Here is a 23396-nt window from a genome sequence, read left to right on the forward strand (position 1 = left end):
TAAATTTCATCTAGTTTAAATTTGAAGCAGTATTTATTTTTCTTCAACTAACTACAGTTCAGTTATTTCAAAAAATGTATTTTGTTGAAATTTACTTTGATCCTCCCATTATGTTATCCAAATCTGGTACCTAGATATTGAAAATTTTTCAAACTTTCTGACTTTTGACAACTTTGTTCTAAGTCAAGTATTCTCTCATTTTATTTCACTAGCTTGGCCTCTAAGAATATAGAAGAAAATCAAATTTCAAGTGTAAGACCTTAGAATATATTTGTGATTTTTTTTCTGTGAACAAAATATATAGAGATAATCTTCACAATGTCAATATTAGTCTCTAAATACTTGACCTTGAAAAATAAGCCTTATATCTTTTAAAACATATATAAAGATCAAAGAGATTTCTTTCTTTAGACACTAACATGGTACTAACTAATAAAATCTGCTGTTTTTCATATTTTTAGTATTGGAAGTTTAAAGAAATACACTTTAAGATCAAGTGTGTTCCAAATCTTAGATATGCACAATCAATTTTATAGGCATTTTTGGCTATCAAAATAAGTAAAATGAGTGATGCATACTTAGGCCAGATTTAGACAGAAAGTCACATTTTTCTTAATAATTATTTTTCACCACTTCAATTTCTGAAATAATTTTTCAAAGTACATTTGATGAGGATGTTATTTTTTCTTTCAGACAGTTTATACAACTGTCTGTTTCAGAAACTAGTTTTACAAACCTATATACTTCTAAGGAATGATTTCACAGTTTCTGACAGTCTCTGCTTTCATAAAAATTTCATTTAATTAAAAAAAATAAATATCCAAGGACACCCCAGGAAACCTGTACTGAAAATATCCAATGCAGATATGCAATGTGTTTGGCTATAGTGTCTGGGGTCTTCATTCTACTACCAACAGTAACCTCACAAATTCCCCAGAACGCTTTAGAGTTCTAAAATAAAGGTTAAGCTGACAAGTATTTTTATTTGAAAGTTTGCAGCATATTAGCAATATGATTGGAGTACATCCTCAAAACTATACTGCAGAAATTTCAAGTTAGAAGACATGAAATTGAGTAGAATTTAGTTATAGCACACCAACTAGAATTCATTTCACCAAGCTACTGTAGCTAAGGAGGAGACGAACCCAATTTTGCCACCCTGCAACATTTTCCATTTCCCCATTTAAAATGCAGTTCCCTGGAGAAACACTCTCCACAATGTCCCTGCCTTTGCATTAAAGCCGTGTTTTCCCTTTGTTACTTACTATTTCTCTAGGTTGCTGAGCCAAAATGGCGAAGGTAGAGAGACGATCACATAAGCATTTCGTATGGGATGCATCGGTAAGCACAGTTTTACATCCCTGGGTGGACCAGGTTCCCAAAGACTCGTTCCTGCAAAGGGTGGGGGGTGGGGGGGAGATCGGGATAAATACGCCTGACTGCCAAATCCGTAATGAAGAAAATGCAATTTAATTGAGAGAATCGTCTACTGTAATTCCCGTACAGGGGAAAAAAAAAATCTACTTGTTGTTGAACAGGACGTAATTTAGATGTATCTCCAGTAATGCAAAGCGAGAGTGTTTGGAGAAAGCAGGCGGGCGGCGGTACGGCGTGCAGAGAGCTGTCCAGCGCCGGAGGTGCTGAAACCGGGACTGGCTCTGTCCAGCCCTCTGCGAGGAACGGCGGCGGCGGCGGCGGCGGCGGCACGAGCAGCCGCCAGAGCGTTGGCAGCCACTTCCTATGCTCATCGGATCGTTTCAAACACTCACAGAGTGTAAAGAGGCTTTTCACATTGCATACCAGCTCTGACTCCCGTCCCGTATTTTTGGATCGTGAACGCTGACTTTTAAACCGAGGATTTCTCTGAAAAGCCTGCCTAAAAGGTTAGATAGCTTGTATTGGGTGACATAGAATCTTCTCTGCTGGTTAGGGATTTTTCCTCCCTTTAGAATTAGCTGCTGTGAAAAATTTCACCCTGGAAATGGGAAGCAGCAGCAGCGGCATCAGCTGGTTCCGACTCCCATTGCCTTTGCCTGATATCCAGGGGAGGGGTGGGTTTCAGACATCAGCTTCCCGCTCCACACTTCACTCAGCCCAAGCTCTTCTGAAGCCCTTGACATTTCTTCCCCTCACCCACCTCTCTGCCCCGGGGGTGGAAGCACTAAGCTAACCCCGAGTCTGCCAGAACATTTAGAAGAATAACCCCACCTCAAAGTCCGGTAGGAAAGGGGAAAGAGGGCCTGCTTCAGTCTTCCCTTTGGTGTAGCCATTCAAAATTCTAAAGCATATGGTTTCTTTCCCACCCCAGCAGAACAATAAAAATGGTATCAACCTACGCCTTCTTGGTGGGGGGTGAAGATGGGGGAGAATCCTTCCACCCCCCGGCTGAACTACTCTACAGGAAGAGGAAGAAAAGAAAAAAAAAAAAAGCTATAGAGTTCAACCAATCAACTTTATTATCATTACACGTGTTATATACTGAATGCACCAATTGTCACCTCCCCTCCCCCAGGCACGGAACTCTCCAAGTAGCAAACCTGCGTGTATGTGTGTGCTTAAATTTCAAACCAAGTTACTATCTATGTTAAAAATGACTCTAAAACTCCAGAAGGATAACACATAGCTTGTTGTTAATTTTGATATGGTACTTTTTATTTCATCTACTCCATATCTCTGAATGCCTAAAGCTATTGGGTTAAATATGAATGTAGCCTATTTCTGAGCTATTTCAATGACAGAGGTTTCACTGTGACAGCTGGACTTCCAAGTGGAGCTGTAGAATATAATTCACCCTATCTCTTTTTGGGATTTAGATGCAATATCTTTTTAATATTCATTAATTTGATTTAAATATTGATTTGATATCACTAATATGCACGACTCAAAATACTCTTAATTACAACTTTTTTAAAAAGGAATAGACTATATTTGGGGAGAGGTACAAAAAACATTATACCTAAGTTCACCCAAATACTTCTAAGTATTAGCCAATTAAAAATTTGGTAGGTCTCTTTTCTTTCTCATGATGTCATGCAACCATGCTATATATATATATATATATATATATATATATATATATATATATATATATATATATATATATATTTCAGTCATATCTCAACCAACTGCAACAGTATTAAATTCCAATTCTACCTAACCAGAGCAGCACTTCAATTTATTTTATTGGCTGCCTGTCTCTTATCGTCTTGTGACAAACAGTTAAGGCCAAATAAAAAACATTTATCTCAGCTGATTAAAGTTTAAAGAAGAAAGATACATTTAAGAGAATCTGACATGTTTTAAAACACAACATTGCATTATTAATCCTGTATGGCAGCTTTACTTTAATGCACTATTTGTGCTTTCAAGATGGAGTCCAATACCTACACTTTTCACATTATGTGGCTATGACCAATAAACCAAATCAAAGTCTTACCAGGAAAAAAGTTTACTGCAAATAAGACCTAATGAGACAAAGTGATATATTTATATCTAGGTAATGAAAGTTTGTTTACTCAAGAAAATGTTAGTATTACTAACCTTTGGCTGTCAGATGTAAAGTCTTTGTTCAATATAATGTTGCTAGACTCTGAAGATCATGTAAATTTTATATGACATCTTCAGAAAAGTAGGTCAATTTACTCTGCTCTGTACAATGATTGTAGTGCTGACCTGGCCCAGCCCCAGGCAAAACTAGGAAGTAAGTGACACTGGTCTCCATGTTTCAATCTTTCATTTACCCCCAAGCATGAAATGTTTCTAATCTCACTGGGCCCCTTTTGATGGGTACCTTCCTGAGGCTTACATAACTTTTCTCCTTACCTTTCTTAGGAATTATTATCCCTTTGTTGACTTTATCTGATGAAACTAAGGGAAAATATTATGAGTGACTGAGTACAGCTTGATGTGCTCTCCCCAGTTTAATACAAGTTATAAAACACAAAATAATGCATCTGATAGCAGAACACCAGAATATGATCAGATGAGTAGGAGTGAAAATTTTGAAAGGTGAGGAGGTAACTACCAACTTCTATATTTGGATGCTTGCAAGAGTTGAGTAATAAGTGTGATGCCATCTGATGCCAAATTTTAAATTGTTTCATAAAATCTCTTGATATTTTGAAACCAGATAAAACTCTTATAAATTAGATTTTAAAGTCACTAGCATACATGTCACTACTATTACAAAAACTATAGTATATGTCACCTGTATTTTCACACACTTCATAGCTATTCTTACTGTACAAAATTCTTCGAAAGCACGGTACATGTGTCTGATTGATTTCAGGGAGACCTTGTAAAGCAAACTGATGTGTGGTAGAGCTAATGTGAAGCAAAACAGCTTCCCCAGTCTGCGCAGAACAAGGTTTTAAAGCATGTGGACTATTCCAGCAGTCACATTATTCTTCTAATGTCATAGATTTGCATGCCATGATTAATGGTATATCTGTGAATTATTCTTAGTTATTAAGTCTAGCTTGTCATCAATGGGGCAAGCAAATACAATGAAATATGTATGAACATTAAAGATATAATAAGAATAACAGACTGAGGATGTCAGAAGCAAACACAAAATGATGATACACATGTTATACTGAAAAATCACATATTTCTTTTTCATAGTGTCTTTTCTGAGCATTAATTTTTTTTTTCAAATAGATTTCAAAATAACTAGGCCTTCAGAAATTTCATATAACCAGCACATTCTTCATTGGCTACACCTACATTCACCCATGTTAGCTCTTAGCTGTCATCTGTACCTCTTCTTCTTCCTATTATTAGGCTGGCTAAAAGAAGAAAAGAGTCTGCCTGTCCCAAGTATTTGAAAGTACATACCCACAAGGACAGAATTCTGTGAAAATACATGACACAAAATCTATTATTTCCCACCCTAATATTTATTTGAGGCCTTTCCCCAATTTCCTAAGTCTCTACATGATTCCTTTTTGGATCGGAGTTCATTGTTGGGGTCTGGATTTCATGGGAGAGTTAAATAATATAGCATGTGACTATATACTCTAGCATTTAAGATTAAAGAAAAAGATTATTCATTCACTCCAATGAAAAGTTGTTTAGGAAAAAACTGGTAGCAAAAACTTATAGTGACACATTTCAAAACTGTTTCAAGAAATCAAACTTTTACCTTTTGAAATACCCATACAACTAAATATTTCACTTAAATCAGACTTTTATAAAACCATCTATTCTGCTTCATAATACATCAGTGTGTAAAGTATTTATCATGAATAAGTTATAAACTTTAGCAGGTTTATATCTCAGGGTCGATTTTTAATTTAATTTTTATTTTATTTTAAAGTATAGTTGATTTTCTTTCTTTTTTTTCTTTTTATTTATTTAAATTTTTTTAACTTAAAAATTTTTTTTAACATCTTTATTGGAGTATAATTGCTTTACAATGGTGTGTTAGTTTCTGCTTTATAACAGGGAGAATTAGCTATACATATACATATATCCCCTTATATCCTCCCTCTTGCTTCTCCCTGCCACCCTCCCTATCCCACCCCTCTAGGGGGTTACAAAGCACTGAGCTGATCACCCTGCGCTATGTAGCTGCTTCCCACTAGCTATCTATTTTACATTTGGTAGTGTATATATGTCTGTGCCACTCTCTCACTTCGTCCCAGCTTACGCTTCCCCATTCCCGTGTCCTCAAGTCCATTCTCTTATGTCTGCCTCTTTATTCTTGTCCTGCCTCTAGGTTCCTCAGAATCATTTTTTTTTTTTTTAGATTCCATATATATGTGTTAGCATACAGCATTTGGTTTTCTCTTTCTGACTTACTTCACTCTATATGACAGACTCTAGATCCATCCACCTCACTACAAATAACTCAATTTCCTTTCTTTTTATGGCTGAGTAATATTCCATTGTATATATGTGCCAGATCTTCTTTACCCATTCATCTGTCAATGAACACTTAGGTTGCTTCCATATTCTGGTGATTGTAAGTACAGCTGCAGTGAACATTGTGGTACATGACTCTTTCTGAATTATGGTTTCCTCAGGGTATATGCACAGCAGTGGAATTACTGGGTCATACGATAGCTCTATTTTTATTTTTTTAAGAAACCTCCATACTGTTCTCCATAGTGGCTGTATCAATTTACATTCCCACTAATAATGCAAGAGGCTTTCCTTTTCTCCACACCCTCTCCAGGATTTATTGTTTGTAGATGTTTTGATGATGGTCATTCTGACTTGTGTGAGGTGATACCTCACTGTAGTTTTGATTTGCTTTTCTCTAATGATTAGTGATGTTGACATTCTTTCATATGTTTGTTGGCAATCTGTATGTCTTCTTTGGAGAAATGTCTATTTAGATCCTCTGTGTATTTTTGGATTGGGTTGTTTGTTTTTTTGATATTGAGCTGCATGAGCTGCTTGTATATATTGGAGATAAATCCCTTGTCAGTTGCTTCATTTGCAAATATTTCTCCCATTCTGAGGGTTGTCTTTTCATCTTGTTTATGGTTTCCTTTGCTGTGCAAAGCTATTAAGTTTCATTAGGTCCCATTTGTTTATTTTTCTTTTTATTTCCATTGCTCTAGGAGGTGGGTCAAAAAGGATCTTGCTGTGATTTATGTCATAGAGTGTTCTGCCTATGTTTCTCTCTAAAAGTTTTATAGTGTCTGGCCTTACATTTAGGTCTTAATCCATTTTGAGTTTATTTTTGTGTATGGTGTTAGGGAGTGTTTTAATTTCATTCGTTTACATATAGCTGTCCAGTTTTCCCAGCAACACTTATTGAAGAGGCTGTCTTTTGTCCATTATATACTCTTGCCTCCTTTATCAAAAATAAGTTGACCATATGTGTGTGGCTTTATTTCTGGGCTGTCTATCCTGTTCCATTGATCTATATTTCTGTTTTTGTGCAAGTACCATACTGTTTTTATTACTGAACCTTTGTAGTATAGTCTGATGTGTGGGAGTCTGAATCCTCCAGCTCTGTTTTTCTTTCTCAAGATTGTTTTGGCTATTTGGGTTCTTTTGTGTTCAAATACAAATTGTGAATTTTTTTGTTCTAGTTCTGTGAAAAATACCATTGGTAGTTTGATAGAGATTGCACTGAATCTGTGGATTGCTTTGGGTAGTAGATTCATTTTCACAATATTGATTCTTCTAATCCAAGAACATGGTATATCTTTCCATCTGTTTGTATCATCTTTAGTTTCTTTCATCCATGTCTTATAGTTTTCTGCATACAGGTCTTTTGCCTCCTTAGGTAAGTTATTCCTAGGTATTGTACTCTTTTTGTTGTAATGGTAAATAGGAGTGTTTCCTTAATTTCTCTTTCAGATTTTTCATCATTAGTGTAGAGGAATGCAAGAGAGTTCTGTGCATTAATTTTGTATCCTGCTACTTCACCAAATTTATTGATTAGCTCTAGTAGTTTTCTGTTAGCATCTTTAGGATTCTCTGTGTATAGTATTATGTCATCTGCAAACAGCGATAGCTTTACTTCTTCTTTTCTGATTTGGATTCCTTTTATTTATTTTTCTTCTCTGATTGCTGTGGCTAAAACTTACAAAATTATGTTGAATAATAGTGGTAATAGTGGACAACCTTGTCTTCTTCCTGATCTTAGAGGAAATGGTTTCAGTTTTGCAACATTGAGGACAATGTTGGCTGTGGATTTGCATATATGGCCTTTATTATGTTGAGATAGGTTCCTTCTATGCCTACTTTCTGGAGGACTTTTATCATAAATGGGTGTTGAATTTTGTCAAAAGCTTTTTCTGCATGTATTGAGGTGATCATATGGTTTTTCTCCTTCGATTTGTTAATATGGTTTATCACATTGATTGATTTGCATATATTGAAGAATCCTTGCATTCCTGGAATAAACCCCACTTGATCATGGTGTATGATCCTTTTAATGTGCTGTTGGATTCTGTTTTCTAGTATTTTGTTGAGGATTTTTGCATCTATGTTCATCAGTGATATTGGCCTGTAGTTTTTGTTCTTTGTGACATCCTTGTCTGGTTTTGGTATCAGGGTGATGGTGGCCTCGTAGAATGAGTTTGGGAGTGTTCCTCCCTCTGCTATATTTTGGAAGATTTTGAGAAGGATAGGGGTTAGCTCTTCTCTAAATATTTGATAGAGTTCACCTGTGAAGCCATCTGGTCCTGGTTTTCTGTTTGTTGGAAGATTTTTAATAACAGTCTCAATTTCTGTGCTTGTGACTTGTTTATGTTTTCTATTTCTTTCTGGTTCAGTCATGGAAGGTTGTGCTTTTCTAAGAATTTGTCCATTTCTTCCAGGTTGTCCATTTTATTGGCATATAGTTGATTTCTCATGATCTTTTGTATTTCTGCAGTGTCAGCTGTTACTTCTCCTTCTTCATTTCTAATTCTATTGATTTGAATCTTCTCCATTTTTTTTTCTTGATGAGTCTGGCTAAAGGTTTATCAATTTTGTTTATCTTCTCAAAGAAACAGCTTTTAGTTTTATTGATCTTTGCTATTGTTTCCTTCATTCTTTTTCATTTATTTCTGATCTGATCTTTATGATTTCTTTCCTTCTGCTAACTTTGGGGGTTTTTGTTCTTCTTTCTCTAACTGCTTTACGTGTAAGTTTAGGTTGTTTATTTGAGATGTTTCTTGTTCCTTGAGGTCGGATTGTATTGCTATAAACTTCCCTCTTAGAGCTGCTTTTGCTGCAACCCATAGGTTTTGGGTCATCGTGTTTTGTGATTTGTTTTTAGATATTTTTTGATTTCCTCTTTGATTTCTTCAGTGATCTCTTGGTTATTTAGTAGTGTATTGTTTAGCCTCCATGTCTTTGTATTTTTTACACATTTTTCCTGTATGTAAATGATATCTAGTCTCATAGCATTGTGGTTGGAAATGATACTTGATATGCTTTCAATTTTCTTAAACTTACGAAGGCTTGATTTGTGACCCAAGATATAATGTATCCTGGAGAATGTTCCCAGAGCACTTGAGAAGAAAGTGTACTCTGTTGTTTTTGGATGGAATGTCCTATAAATATCAATTAAGTCCATCTTGTTTAATATATCATTTAAAGCTTGTGTTTCCTTATATGTTTTCATTTTGGATGATCTGTCCATTGGTGAAAGTGGGGTTAAAGTCCCCTACTATAATTGTGTTACTGTCAATTTCTCCTTTTATGGCTGTTAGCATTTGCCTTATGTATTGAGGTGCTCCTATGTTGGGTGCATAAATACTTACAATTGTTATATCTTCCTCTTGGATTGATCCCTTGATCATTATGCAGTGTCTTGTAATAGTCTTTTTTTGTCTCTTGTAATAGTCTTTATTTTAAAGTCTGTTTTGTCTGATATGAGAATTGTTGCTCCAGCTTTCTTTTGATTTCCATTTGCATGGAATATGTGTTTTCTATCCCCTCACTTTCTGTCTGTATGTGTCCCTAGGTCAGAAGTGGTCTCTTGTAGACAGCATATATATGGGTCTTGTTTTTGTATCCATTCAGCCAGTCTTTGTCCTTTGGTTGGAGCATTTACTCCATTTACATTTAAGGTAGTTATCAATATGTTTGTTCCCATTACCATTTTCTTAATTGTTTTGGTTTATTATTGTAGATCTTTTCCCTCTCTTGTGTTTCCTGCCTAGAGAAGTTCCTTTAGCATTTGTTGTACAGCCGGTTTGGTGGTGCAGAATTCTATTAGCTTTTGCTTGTCTGTAAAGGTTTTAATTTCTCTGTCGAATCTGAATGAGATCCTTGCTGGGTAGAGTAATCTTGGTTGTAGGTTTTTCCATTTCATCACTTTAAATATGTCCTGCCACTCCCCACTGGCTTGCAGAGTTTCTGCTGAAAGATCAGCAGTTAACCTTATGTGGCTTCCCTTGTATGTTGTTGCTTTTTCCTTGCTGCTTTTAATATTTTTTCTTTGTATTTAATTTTTTTATTATTTTCTGCTTTATAACAAAGTGAATCAGTCATACATATACATCTGTTCCCATATCCCTTCCCTCTTGGGTCTCCCTCCCTCCCACCCTCCCTATCCCACCCCTCCAGGCGGTCACAAAGCACCGAGCTGATCTCCCTGTGCTCTGCGGCTGCTTCCCACTAGCTATCTACCTTACGTTTGGTAATGTACATATGTCCATGGCTCTCTCTCGCTTTGTCACAGTTTACCCCTCCCCCTCCCCATATCCTCAAGTCCATTCTCAAGTAGGTCTGTGTCTTTATTCCTGTTTTTCCCCTATGTTCTTCATGACATTTTTTTTTCTTAAATTCCATATATATGTGTTAGCATATGGTATTTGTCTTTCTCTTTCTGACTTACTTCACTCTGTATGACAGACTCTAGGTCTATCCACCTCATTACAAATAGCTCAATTGTATTTAATTTTTGATAATTTGATTAATATTTCTCTTTGCATGTTTCTCCTTGGATTTATCCTGTATGGGACTCTCTGTGCTTCCTGGACTTGATTGACTATTTCCTTCCCCATATTAGGGAAGTTTTCAACTATAATCTCTTCAAATATTTTCTCAGTCCTTTTCTTTTTCTCTTCTTCTTCTGGACCCCTGTAATTCAAATGTTGGTGTGTTTAATTTTGTCCCAGAGGTCTCTGAGACTGTCCTCAATTCTTTTCATTCTTTTTTCTTTATTCTGCTCAGTGGTAGTTATTTCCACTATTTTATCTTCCAGGTCACTTATCCGGTTTTCTGCCTCAGCTATTCTGCTACTGATTCCTTCTAAAGAATTTTTCATTTCATTTATTTTGTTGTTCATCATTGTTTGTTTGCTCTTTAGTTTTTCTAGGTCCTTGTTAAATGTTTTTTGTATTTTCTCCACTCTATTTCCAAGATTTTTTGTCATCTTTACTATCATTATTCTGAATTATTTTTCAGGTAGACTGCCTATTTCCTCTTCATTTGTTAGGTCTGGTGGGTTTTTATCTTGCTCCTTCATCTGCTCTGTGTTTTTCTGTCTTCTCATTTTGCTTATCTTACTGTGTTTGGGGTCTCCTTTTTGCAGGCTGCAGGTTCGTAGTTCCCATTGTTTTTGGTGTCTTCCCCCAGTGTCTAAAGTTGGTTCAGTGGGTTGTGTAGGCTTCCTGGTGGATGAGACTTGTTCCTGTGTTCTGGTGGATGAGTCTGGATCTTGTGTTTCTGGTGGGCAGGACTGCATCCAGTGGTGTGTTTTGGGGTGTCTGTTAATTTATTATGATTTTAGGCAGCCTCTCTCTTAATGGGTGGGGTTGTGCTCCTGTCTTGCTAGTTGTTTGGCATAGGGTGTGCAGCACTGTAGCTTGCTGGTCGTTGAGTGGATCTGGGTCTTAGTGTTGAGATGGAGATCTCTGGGACAGCTTTTGCCCTTTGATATTATATGTAGCCAGGAGGTCTCTGGTGGACCAGTGTCCTGAACTCGGCTCTCCCATCTCAGTGGCATGGGCCTGACACCCGGCTGGAGCACGAGGACCCTGTCAGCCACACGACCAAGTATGTGGGGGAGTTTCTTGCCTTTTGAGAAGTCTGAAGCCTTCTGCCAGTGTTCAGTAGGTGTTCTGTAGCAGTTGTTCCAGATGTAGTTGTATTTCTGATGTATTTGTGGGGAAGAAGGTGATCTCCATGTCCTACTCCTCCACCATCTTGAAGGTCTCTCCTATCTCAGGGTTTTAATGGTCAATTTATTCAAAACCAAAATAGCTACAACAGCAATTCTTTAAAAAATTACACACATCTTCTGAGTACACTGTCCTTGCAATATATGTGCACTGAAAGAAAGTAATTATTTTCCAATCATAACAGTCATTAACTTCTAAGGATTAGGTGAATCTATATCACTTTTAATGTATATGTCATACCAAAATGAATAATGCATATAGTTTCTTTGTGTAAATTATTCTCATAATACAGAAAATTTTGGAGTACAGATATAAAATGTTCACAATTTTGAGTAAAATACTGTCTTTAAGGACAATTTCTACTTTTCAAGACATTGGAAATACTGAGAACTTTGTTTTCTCTAGCAACCATTATTATGTTAAATCACAGTGACTTTAGGAATTTTTGAAATTATGAAATTAGGAAGTTTTGCTAGAAGTAATCTTAGTGATCATCTAGCCCGTTGGTTTTCAACATTTGCTGTATATTAAAGTCACCTGGAGACCTTTAAAACTTAAATCCTGAGTGGGGTCTGAGCATTATTACTTTTCTAATGCTCCACAGATGATTCTAGTGTGCAACCAAGGCTGAGAACCACTGATCTATCCCAATCACCTAGTGTTACAGAGGAGGAAAGTGAAGTTCAGGGAATTCAGGAAGCTTATTTTAAGGCACAGAGTGAGACACAAAGTTGGGCTTCTCATTTCCAAATTAGAGATTTTTTTTAATACTAACTTTTAGTTGTAGTCAGTTTTAAAGCAGAATGTAATGAACAGTCTTATAAAAAAGATATGAATATCATGCCTATTTACACTTGCAAACAATGTGGCCCTCTGTAATTGTTTTAGCAAAGTACGAGTTATCAGTGGATGAAGTTAGCTAAGGACAGATTGTCATGCTCTGGTGTTCATCCTGTTTTTTAAGTGATATATCCTATGACATGTAAAAAAAACATTGATTTTATACCAATTTTTCATGACATAAAGCATCTCTCATCTCTAGTGAGATCATTTATAATTTGAGGTGATATAAAAGTTGAAATTACAAATTCTGAAAACATGATACTGAGTAAAACTTATAAGCTCTTTTTTCCTTTTAAAAATATCCTCTATTTAGATACAATGGAGGGTTTTTATATCAATTATCGTAATGTCTGCATATAGTATTATACACTAGTATACACAGACACATATATAATTTTTTTTAATTTAAAAAGAATAAGACCAACATAAAGCATTTATAGCTCATTCACTGTGGTGAAATTTAGAAGTGAGTACTTTGCTACCAGCAGGAAGAGCACTTATCATCCACTAGGCTGAATCTGGAGTTAATATTGACCCCTCCAGACCATAATTAACACCAGATTTCCAATTCTTTGCCTAGAAATGAGCTAGTTCTAGGAACATGCTACACTTAGATCTTTCCAACACTCCTCTGTGCATATTCATGTTTTCTGTCCAACATTAGAATATTAGTTGATAAATTCACCTCACTTTATTTATAAAATTAACACTCTCCATGTCACACTAGAATATTAGTGCTTTTGACAATTGTTTCTTGTTCAGATTTGAATCTCTGACATACCACTTTTCACTTAGTAGGGACTTAAAATATTTGTTCAGTTAATTTAATAATTATTTACACTTCAAGGGATGGCTTCTAATGCTGTTGGACTCAGACAGATTGTCTTAGCTCCCATTCATTTGCTGTCCTTCAGCATATAGCAGAAATGCAATCTGAAGAGTATCAATGAATCTTAATAAGCTTATCTATTTGCTTTTGCTCTTCAAATATCATTTGATGATGAACTCTGAAAGACTCAGCATCCTGCAGTGATTATGTTCATTCCAGCAGTGAGGCCTGAGGCTTCACTAAGCAGTCAACAAGTATTTAGTGAGTGTTTTTCAAATGCCAAAGTAGAAGACACATACAAAAAGAAAACTAACAGTTTCTTTCTTAGAAAAGTTGACAATCTGGTTGGAAGACTATATAATCCAAGAATGTTTTCTATCTTATTAGTTTTACAAATTATTCCGGAAAATGCTGTTGATACGGCCCTTCTATTTTAAGCCACTATCATCTCCCCTCTAGGTAAATATCATCACTGGGCTCCTTGTTCCTTCCCTGCTATCTATGCTCAAGTTCAGTTTCAACACAGCAGCCAGAGATCCTGTTGACACATATGTGAACTCACGTCACTCTGTTCAAAACTCTATCAATGGTTCTTCCCATCTCACTTGGAGTAAATGACAAAGCAGTTAAAATAACCTACAAGGACCTTTACCAGCTGGTCTGTCATTATATCCTTTTTTAAAAATTTATTTATTTATTTATTTATTTATTTATTTATTTATTTATGGCTACATTGGGTCTTCATTGCTTTGTGCAGGCTTTCTCTAGTTGCAGTTAGCGGGGACTACTCTTTGTTATGGTGTGCAGGCTTCTCATTGCAATGGCTTCTCTTGCTGCAGTGCATGGGCTCTAGGCATGAAGGCTTCAGTAGTTGTGGCTTGCAGTCTCTAGAGCGCAGGCTCAGTAGTTGTGGTGCATGGGCTTACTTGCTCTATGGCGTGTGGGAACTTCCCGGTCCAGGGCTCAAATGCGTGTCCCCTGCATTGGCAGGCAGATTCCTAACCACTGAACCACAAGGAAAGCCCATGTTATTACCTTTTTACCTTCCTCTTCTAACACAATGCCTTTGCCCATCGTTTCCAATCACACTGAGCTCTTTGTTTTCTCACCTTGGCATTTTGCACTGGCAATTCTCATGGCCAAGTATGTATTCCTCAAAGATAGTAACGTTGTTATTCCCTCACATCACGTAGGTCTCTGCACTTATGTCACTCTCCCAGAGATGTCACTGACTATCCAACTTAAAGTAGTAACCCTGCATCTGTAGTAGGTTAAAATGGGCTCAAATTCTATATAATTCTTCTCATTAAGAGGTGGAGTTTCCTTCCTCTTCCTTTGAATTTTGATAAGCCTGTGACTTGATCTGGTCAGAAAAATGCAATAAAAGTAATGTGTGACTTTGCCTGGAGGCCTCAAAAGGTCTTACAGTTTCTACTCTCATCATCCTGAAATTCTGCTTTCATGTGAGGCCAAGAAACCAGCACCAACTACCAGCCATGTGAGTGAGGCAGTATTAGATCATCCATCCCTAGGCTGAGCAGTCAGGTGACTGTAGCCTCATGAATGACACCAGAGGAGACCAGCAGAAGAACCAACCAGCTGAACTCAGTCAAAGAGCTTTGAACCATGGAATCATGAGCAATAACATGATTCTTTCTCTAAGTCACTAAGATCTGAGGTGATTTGTTACATAGGAAACGATACACTATCCAAGGCTTTCCCACATGTCCTTGACCTTACTCTGATCTATTGTTGCCCACAGCACTTATTACATCTGATATATTTATGTATGTATTTTTAAACTCACTTTTTGCCTGTCTTTGCTTACTAGAATGTAAACTTCCTGAGGACAGTGATATTGTTACATTCATTTCAGTCTTCCCAGATCCTAAAACAGTGCTGGACACTTAGTAGGTGCTCAATAAATATTTGTTGAGTGACTACCTGGTATAGACTTTGTCCTAGTGTAGTTGGACTTTCTGACCACATTATTTCATTTGTTTTTTTGTTTTTTGGTTTTTTTAACAAATATTTATTCATCATCAAATAGATTCAGACACTGTGCTAGGTTATTTTGTGGACATACAAATTTCCACTTTGCCTTTTGGAGCTTGAGAGCTTCCGTGGAAATTATCTTGCAGGTGTAGTGTCATTGCCACTTTGTCATAAAATACACATTAAAACCAAGAATATGTTACTCTTGAGGGTCACTGAATAATATTTACAAGAATGGTAGCACCAGTTTTATTTCCAGTAATATTATTTATTTGTTTACTTACTTACATTCAAAACTGTGGTAAGAACACTTAACATGAGGTCTACAGTATATACAGTTGACTGCAGGCACAATGTTGTACAGCAGATCTCTGGAAATTATTCATCTTGGATAATTGAAACTTTGCCCTGTAGAACAGAGATTCTCCATTTCATCCTCCCCCAGCCCCTGGCAACCATGATTTCAGAAGTATAGGCAACAAAAGCAAAAAAAAGATAAGTGGCCTCTATAAGCTAAAAAGCTTCTGCACAGCGAAGGAAGCAAACGTGAGTGAAATGGCAACCCACGGAACGGGAGGAAATACCCTCAAACCATATAAATGATAAGGGGTTAATATCTAAAATATATAAGGAACTCTTACAACTCAATCACACACACAAAAAAAAAACTATTAAAAAATGGGCAAAGTATTATCTTTTTTGTTGTTTTTTAAACTGGAAATGTGAGAGTAGAAAGGAGTATGGAAAGTAATAACATTAAGGGAACCAATCTACTGGCTTATAAATATGTATAAATATCTTCACCATGATTTATTAATAATTAAAGGTTAAAATATGCTAGCTGCCATCATTAATTAGTCAATAGGCAAATAAAAATTATCATGCTAATGAAAATAACAGCTAACATTTACTGAGTGTCTACTCAAAGTTAAGTGCTGTGGTAGATACTTTAAATACATTTATGAAAAAAACTCCTAAAATGGAATATCAAGGTTGGATAGTACTGACAAATAGACCTAATGCCTCCATATGGGATCATGAGGACCCTGGAGAAAAAAGAGCCTGGAGTTGGAAGGTACCTAGATATCTCCATCTGTATAAGATCCATGTAACCCCTGGACGCCTATCTTTGGCTTTATTATTACATGTTTAAAATACAGAAATGGTGACTTTCCTAGGGCCATTCAACTGGTACAGGGCTATGCCAGGAACTGAGTCCGAGTCTGTGTGACTTCAGAGCAGATTCCCGTCCCTCTGCTCTCTCAGTGATGAGGAGATAGGAGACGGCATATTCTGAGCTAGGAATGCACAGGGAGAGCACCCAGAAAGGTCACGGTTTTGGGAATTAAAACCTGACAGATTGTCATACAGGGTGAAGTAAGTTAGAAAGAGAAAGACAAATATCATATAATATCGCTTATTTGTGGAATCTATAAAAATGGTTCAGATGAACTTATTTGCAAAACGAAAATAGAATCACAGATGTAGGAAACAAACTTATGGTTACCAAGGGGATAAGTGGGGGGAGGGATAGATTGGGAGATTGGGATTGACATATACACACTACTATATACAAAATAGATAACTAATAAGAACCTGCTCAATGGCACAGGGAACTCTACTCAATATTCTGTAATGACCTATATGGGAAAATAATCTTAAAAATAGTGGATATATGTATATGTGTAACTGATTCACTCTGCTGTACACCTGAAACTAACACAACAGTGCAACTCAACTATATTCCAATAAAATTCACTTTAAAAAAATCTCACAGAAAATAGGTGGGGAGGATCTCATAAAAAGGTGATTGGAAAGGGCAAATACTTAAGAGAATAAAAAGATGTGGCTTGAGAATTGACACTGTGGGCACAGAGGACAGTAAGAACATTTGAGAGAACAATTTTCGTAGAGGTCTCAGATGGAGGCTAGACTTCTGGAAGATAAAAAAAGGAACCCTGTGATATCGAAGAGGTTAACAATAGAAGAAAAAAGACTGCATGCAAGTCAACACAGAAACATAACATTTTATCAATTATGTTTTTACTTTGAAGTAAGAATATATCTCCTAATGCCTTCCGATGCAGACCTTAACTGTCCACTGAGAAGAGACTCTGATAGGATGTAACAATGGTGAGACAGAAGTCCCACAGTTTAACTCAGTGTTGGTATGAGAAAGTATTATTCGTGTCAATAAAATGAAAGAAAATTCAAGAATAAAGTTTCACTCTGTGTATGGCTGATTCATTTTGTTGTGCAGTGGAGGCTAACACAACATTGGAAAGCAACCATACTCCAATAAAAATTAAAAAAAATTTCATTTATATCATTTTAAGCCTTTTTTGTCCTCAGAAATGTCCCCCAAATTTGTTTAGACAAATTTAAAGGAAAAAAAGCGCAGAATCAATGGGCAGAAGAAGAAAAAAAAAAAAAAAAAAAAGAGATGGTTTGCAGGATACGGAGATAACATTTTGAATGGAAAACTGGAAGAGACTGCTATAATATATTTTAATTTATTGATGAATTATGTATGGTATGTCTACTAAAGTAGCAAAAATACACTTTAGTTCTATCTATAACTATACTAAGAAATATTTCCAAAGTCATTCTTGGGTGTAGGTAAGGGAAGCTCCTAAAAGTTATTTTTCCTCTCATTTCTTTTTAAAACACTTTCAAATTTCTTGAACACTGAGTGTTAGTTAATCTCAAAATCACAAAATAATTCATTCTATTTGGATATTTTCCTCCCTCCAAAAAAACTGTTTATCTGGGCTAGTATCCAGTTTCTAGTCTGATATAATATGCAACAGCTGAACTGCACAGCCCTAGAAAAGCAGGATTACTGAAATAAAACAAAGCACATGTAAACATATGTTACTTTCCACACTAGTTCTCAGATAATATGGACACAAAGCAGTCCTGGGATATGGCTAGACCATTGTAAATTTATAAAACAACAATGTGTATCCAAGCTCTGTCCAATTAAAAATTAACTTGCTCATTTCCTGATTCTAATGGCTTTTGTTTCTTTTTGTACAGGGTTAATTCCAAATGTGTAAAATACACATATAAAAGAGATTGAAAATATATTTGACAAATTAATTACAGTAGTTGCTTCAGGGTATTGAATTATAAGTATTTTTTGCTTCTCTATATTTTTCCCATATGACTATATTACCTCTATAATAAAAAAATTGTTTTGTGATTCAAAAATAAAATTATGTGAAATAATATCAAGCTAATATATGATTATCAGAAGACTGATTCTTTCATAGTCTTTATTTGTAGAAAATGATATTTCTTCATAAGTACTTTTATAATTTGTACCACAATAGTCTCCTTACCAGAAAACTAAAGGGATAAATTTAAGGAAAATCTATATATAGCTTTAAAATTGTACATATATTTATATGTGATTCAGGAATATAAGAGAGTTCCATTTTAAATGGATCCTCCAAATCTTTTATTATTGGATATCAAAAGTCATTTTGTAGCATATAAATATTTTCTCTTAAACTACAGTAGCATTATGACACACTGAATAGAATTAATAATGGTTGGGGTCATAAACTGATGTTTAATTTTATTACTTTCCACTATTTACCAAAGGAGGTATAATCTTATATAATTTTTTTGCTATAGTTATATAAATAATCTACCCAGATTTATAGTGATAAAGCAGACTTTGCAAACTGACATTTAACCACTGACTTACAATGGTCATCTTTAAGCTTTAGCCACTATTTTGCAGAAGACCCAGTAAAAAAGACAACTTATAAGAGAATATATAGTCCTGGACCCACAAGGGAAGGTCAGCTGTTTATCCTGGAAATTTATGCTACATATTTTGGGACAAGTTGATAAGTGTTGTGAATTCTTACAGAGTTCCTAGCACCTTGAAGTCAAATCACCAAATTGTTGAAACTTATCAACTAAAAATACTTCATAAGCCATTGTAAAAGGTACAACTATGATTCACAACAGTTTTCCATAGGCAAAAATCCTGGCACAAAAAATTTCAACACAGAATCACTGAGTAAGCGTCTAAGGCAGCTATTTGTATTATAGAACCTTTTTTTCCCCTATTCCATTTGAGATTATAATTATGATGTGGTTTGGCTGTAAACTGGTCTAGTCATACTTTTGGCACTGGGTCACGGGCCAGCTGTTTTCCAAGTTAAAAACTGGAGCACATGCCTGCAATGTTAACCTAAACTGGAAGAATAGTTCTCAACAATTTACTATTGAGATATGAAACTGAGGCATCACTTAGTGGTGGAAGCTTAATTCACTCAAAATTCTGATATATTATTTCTGGGATAAAGATAAAAGTCTGTTTTTAATATTGGAGTTATTATTTTCAAGAAACAGAAAATTTAAATCTTGGGTTAATAATACTTCAAAAATTATGATTCATCATTGCCTACACAGAAACTGGAAAAACGAGGATTCATTGGACGTATATATAGTCTAAATGACTATCTGGGTGACACGATATTCTTAGAACTCTGAAAAAGGGTGCCCTGAGTATTAGGGGACTGTTTCTCTGCTCACTTCCTCAGTGTATTATGTGCAAATTTGGGAACGTGGATATTCACAGAGAGGAAATGGAAATGATTGTAGTGTCAGAACAAAGTATTACTGCATACAAACATGTGGATGTGAAATAAGATAGTCTATGAAAAACTGAATTCAATTAAAATATAAGCTAAGAAAATAATCTGTTCACCTCAACCAAGTGGTTCCTGGTCGTATACTTATTCAACTAACACACTAATTTTGTACCAGCCCCCCATATCACTCATCTGCAACTACTGAATTCTTTATAAATGAATCAATATCCCAGCACTGCAGTGTTGAAAGTCAAAAAGCTCATTCAATAAAAGCCACACTACAAACGTTTTGTACCTACTTGATGACAGAGATAAGTTCTTACACCAAATCAAAGTTGTAATAATGGCATCAGTAAATATTCTTTTCATTTGTTTTTTTCCTTCTAATTAAAATTATGCTTTGAATTTACTTGCAACTAGTTTCAAAAGACCTTGCCAATTTTCCTCCCTTTTATATCATCTATAGAATTTATGAGAAAACAAATATCCTTGTCCTGCATAGTTGTGTCATCTTTGTTTTTTAAAGTCACAGATGTGGCAACGGGAAACACAGTTTCTGCTTTCAGCATCACCACAGTACTGTTATCTGGAGGAAATCCTTAGCCTAACCTGGGACTCAGTATCCTCATCGATAACATTCGACAATTGCATGTTTTAGCTGCCTTTTTGTGATTTGTGTTGAAAAAACTCAAGATAATAGATATCCTTACCAATTATTTATTTAGTTGCTATATGGCCCAGGCATTATTAATGGGAATGAAAATACTTTCTCTAAGGAAAGTTAAAAGTTCTATATAAATGCAATATATTATCACGATGATCACATCTACAATTTTATTGACAAGAAAACCATGTCAGAGGAGTCAAGCGACATGAGCAAGACTATCCATCAAAGATTCTCTCTCTTGCCATTGCATCATAACATTTCCAGGTTTAAGAGTCCGGGTTTGAAAGACCCAAAATTAAAAGAAATAAAGTAATTAATATCCTCCATGAAGAAGAAAAGAGAGGGTATGAATTGATTTTTCACCATGAATTTGTTTTGTTACTATAAAGACCTAAAGAATTGAAAACAGAACCCTGAATTAGCAAATTGCTTTGTGATCACAGAATCACACAGCCAACAGCTACATCACATATTGTTTTTAAGTCATGGGTGGCTAGTGAACTATCAAGAGAAAATGTATACATTACCATAGGAAGGATCCATGTCATATCCTGAAATGAAATACAAAGGATGTGATCTTTCTATCTCCTAAACACTGGCAAGAAATTATCAGTGAAAACCTCCCATTCAAAGTACTCTTTCTGGAAATCATGACTATTTAAAACAAATGCCCTTAGAGGTATGGTCAAGAAGAACAATGTGTGAAATTACAAAAATGTAGTAATTTCTACAAAACTGTGGTTTTGAGGAAACTTGAAGATAGATCAAAAAGATGTCAGGTAAGTGAGGATAGAGGACCTCTACTGCTGATGAGAGTTCACGGAGAAAGCATTGTTCCCAGACTCTAGAACCTCCTGGATCACCCACCTAGCCAGGCATTTGCTAAGCTAACCACTCTTGACTACATGTCAACTTGACCAGAGAGAAGCAATGGAAGCCTGTGCTTAATTCCTCAATGACAGCAGAAGCAGAAAGGATGATAAAGAAGCAGTAGTGACTTTAAGTGAATTATGTAATGTGGCTTTTTTAAGTTCAGTGCTTAACAGTGCTTAATGTTTAAGTTGATTTTTAAATTCTGACATAAAAGTTGAAAGAATGGTATTCTCTGAATTCTTGGGTAGGTGAAATTAAGGCTTTTTAGGTGCTGATTTAGACACCATAAAATACTGACTTTCATCATTTAGAGAACATGAAATTTTGCTTTAACCTCATTTATTTGTAAATTTATATAAAATGTTTTAATACCTTTTTTAATGCTCTGCACCGTATAGGTTATAGAGATTTCAAAGACTGAAAGATACACATAGTATAACGTGAAGACAAATACTCAGCTTGTCCATCTCCACTCCCAATTAAGAAAATTTCAAACCCTATAATCCAATTAGAGACAGTAAGAGTGTGGCTAGTGATCTGGTGACAAAGGGAAACAAGTGTGTGAATCCATTTCTTAAAAGTTTGGCATTTAAAGAAATATGTGTTGCAGGTACTTAAATAAATATGTTCTATCTTCTATAGGCAGAAATCCTGGCACAGAAAATTTCAACACAGAATTACTGAGTAAGCGTCTAAGGCAGCTATTTGTATTTTAGAATATTTTTTTCCCCTATTCCATTCGAGATTATAATTATGATGTGTTGTGCTCTATCTTCCTATGTGTTCTATCTTCCTATCATGCTGGTGTTCCACTGGTACTATGGCTTCTCTGTACATTAAAAATGTGAGCTGTGAAAATTCATGGTTGAAGGACAGCCCTGAACCCTCCATGGCACAATTAACATTTTAATAAGAAGTCAGGACCTTTCGTGTTTTGGATCTCAACTCTTTGTCGTCTGAGTGGACCTCAATCTGTTGAGCTCAGAGAATGGGGTGATTCTGTCTTAGTGAGATTTTAAACAAAAGTAGATCACACAGGCCACTGTTTCGGCTTGATACTGCTCTCTCCTTCGTTAGCAGAGCTCCCTTATATTCGAAGGTGCCATGTCAGAGTCCAACAACTAGTTTTCAGCTCTGGCTTCTTTTTTAACAGGTACAAAAACTGTACCCACAACACACATTCCGGGAGTGGCTAATTGCAGGTCCCCCTCATTTGAAAGGTGCAGCGGGCTAACTGCTATTTGGGGAGGCAATAACTTGAAGAGGAAACATTGGGTAATGCTTGTTATTTAATTATTTGTAAATCAAACTTTGCCTCATACACAAGAGGCACTAAACTTCTTCATTGGAGACAAGTTTGAAGGTCATTAAAAAACTATTTGTTTTGAGGTTTCAAAACAAAAAGTACCTTAAAAATGTTCTAATGTTTAGAAAAACACTTTTACTCCTAGATAACATCTTTCAAAAAACATGAAAAACCAATCTCTTATTTTCATTACTAGGCAAAATAAAAAACTGTCATGAGAAACATTCCTATGGGAAAGTTTCAAGCATCTTAAAATGAGGCTTATAATAAGAAAGGCTTCTCCGTCTTACTATAACATCACTAATATAAAATTCGGGTTGCTTTTCCCTTCTTCATATCTCATTTCTGACTACTGCAGACCCATTACTATAATGTATGTTACACATATAGCACAATATTTGTTATATTATTATTCTTATAAGGTAAAGGCTGCAGAATCTCAGGGAATTTTGGCTTTTATTTCTTAGTGACAAGAAAGCATAGCTCTAGTTATCTCTAAAGAAGTGAACATTAATAATGCACATAGATATTGAAGTAGTTCAACCACTACTTTAAATTTTGCTTACTGATTCAGTCAAGGACAGCATGCACATTTATCTATGAGTTACATAATCTTTTAGCAAAGTTGAAGACTCCAGTTGTGCTCATTTTGTCTTTCAGCATTCCTGTTTTCCTCTTAACCATAATCAAG

General features: G+C 35.6%; 1 protein-coding gene across 1 annotated transcript in view; it reads right to left on the reverse strand.

Moving 5' to 3' along the window:
- Positions 1–23396, reverse strand: part of ADGRB3 (adhesion G protein-coupled receptor B3) — a gene marked incomplete at both ends in the record, with an annotated part of 799939 nt that overhangs the window by 146122 nt on the left and 630421 nt on the right. The window contains one exon of the mRNA XM_079716603.1: positions 1266–1392. Coding sequence (XP_079572729.1) covers positions 1266–1392 — 127 coding nt within the window. The remainder of the gene's footprint in view (positions 1–1265; positions 1393–23396) is intronic.

The sequence above is a fragment of the Hyperoodon ampullatus genome (assembly GCF_949752795.1).
Source record: "Hyperoodon ampullatus genome assembly, chromosome: 12".
Lineage (NCBI taxonomy): Eukaryota > Metazoa > Chordata > Mammalia > Artiodactyla > Ziphiidae > Hyperoodon > Hyperoodon ampullatus.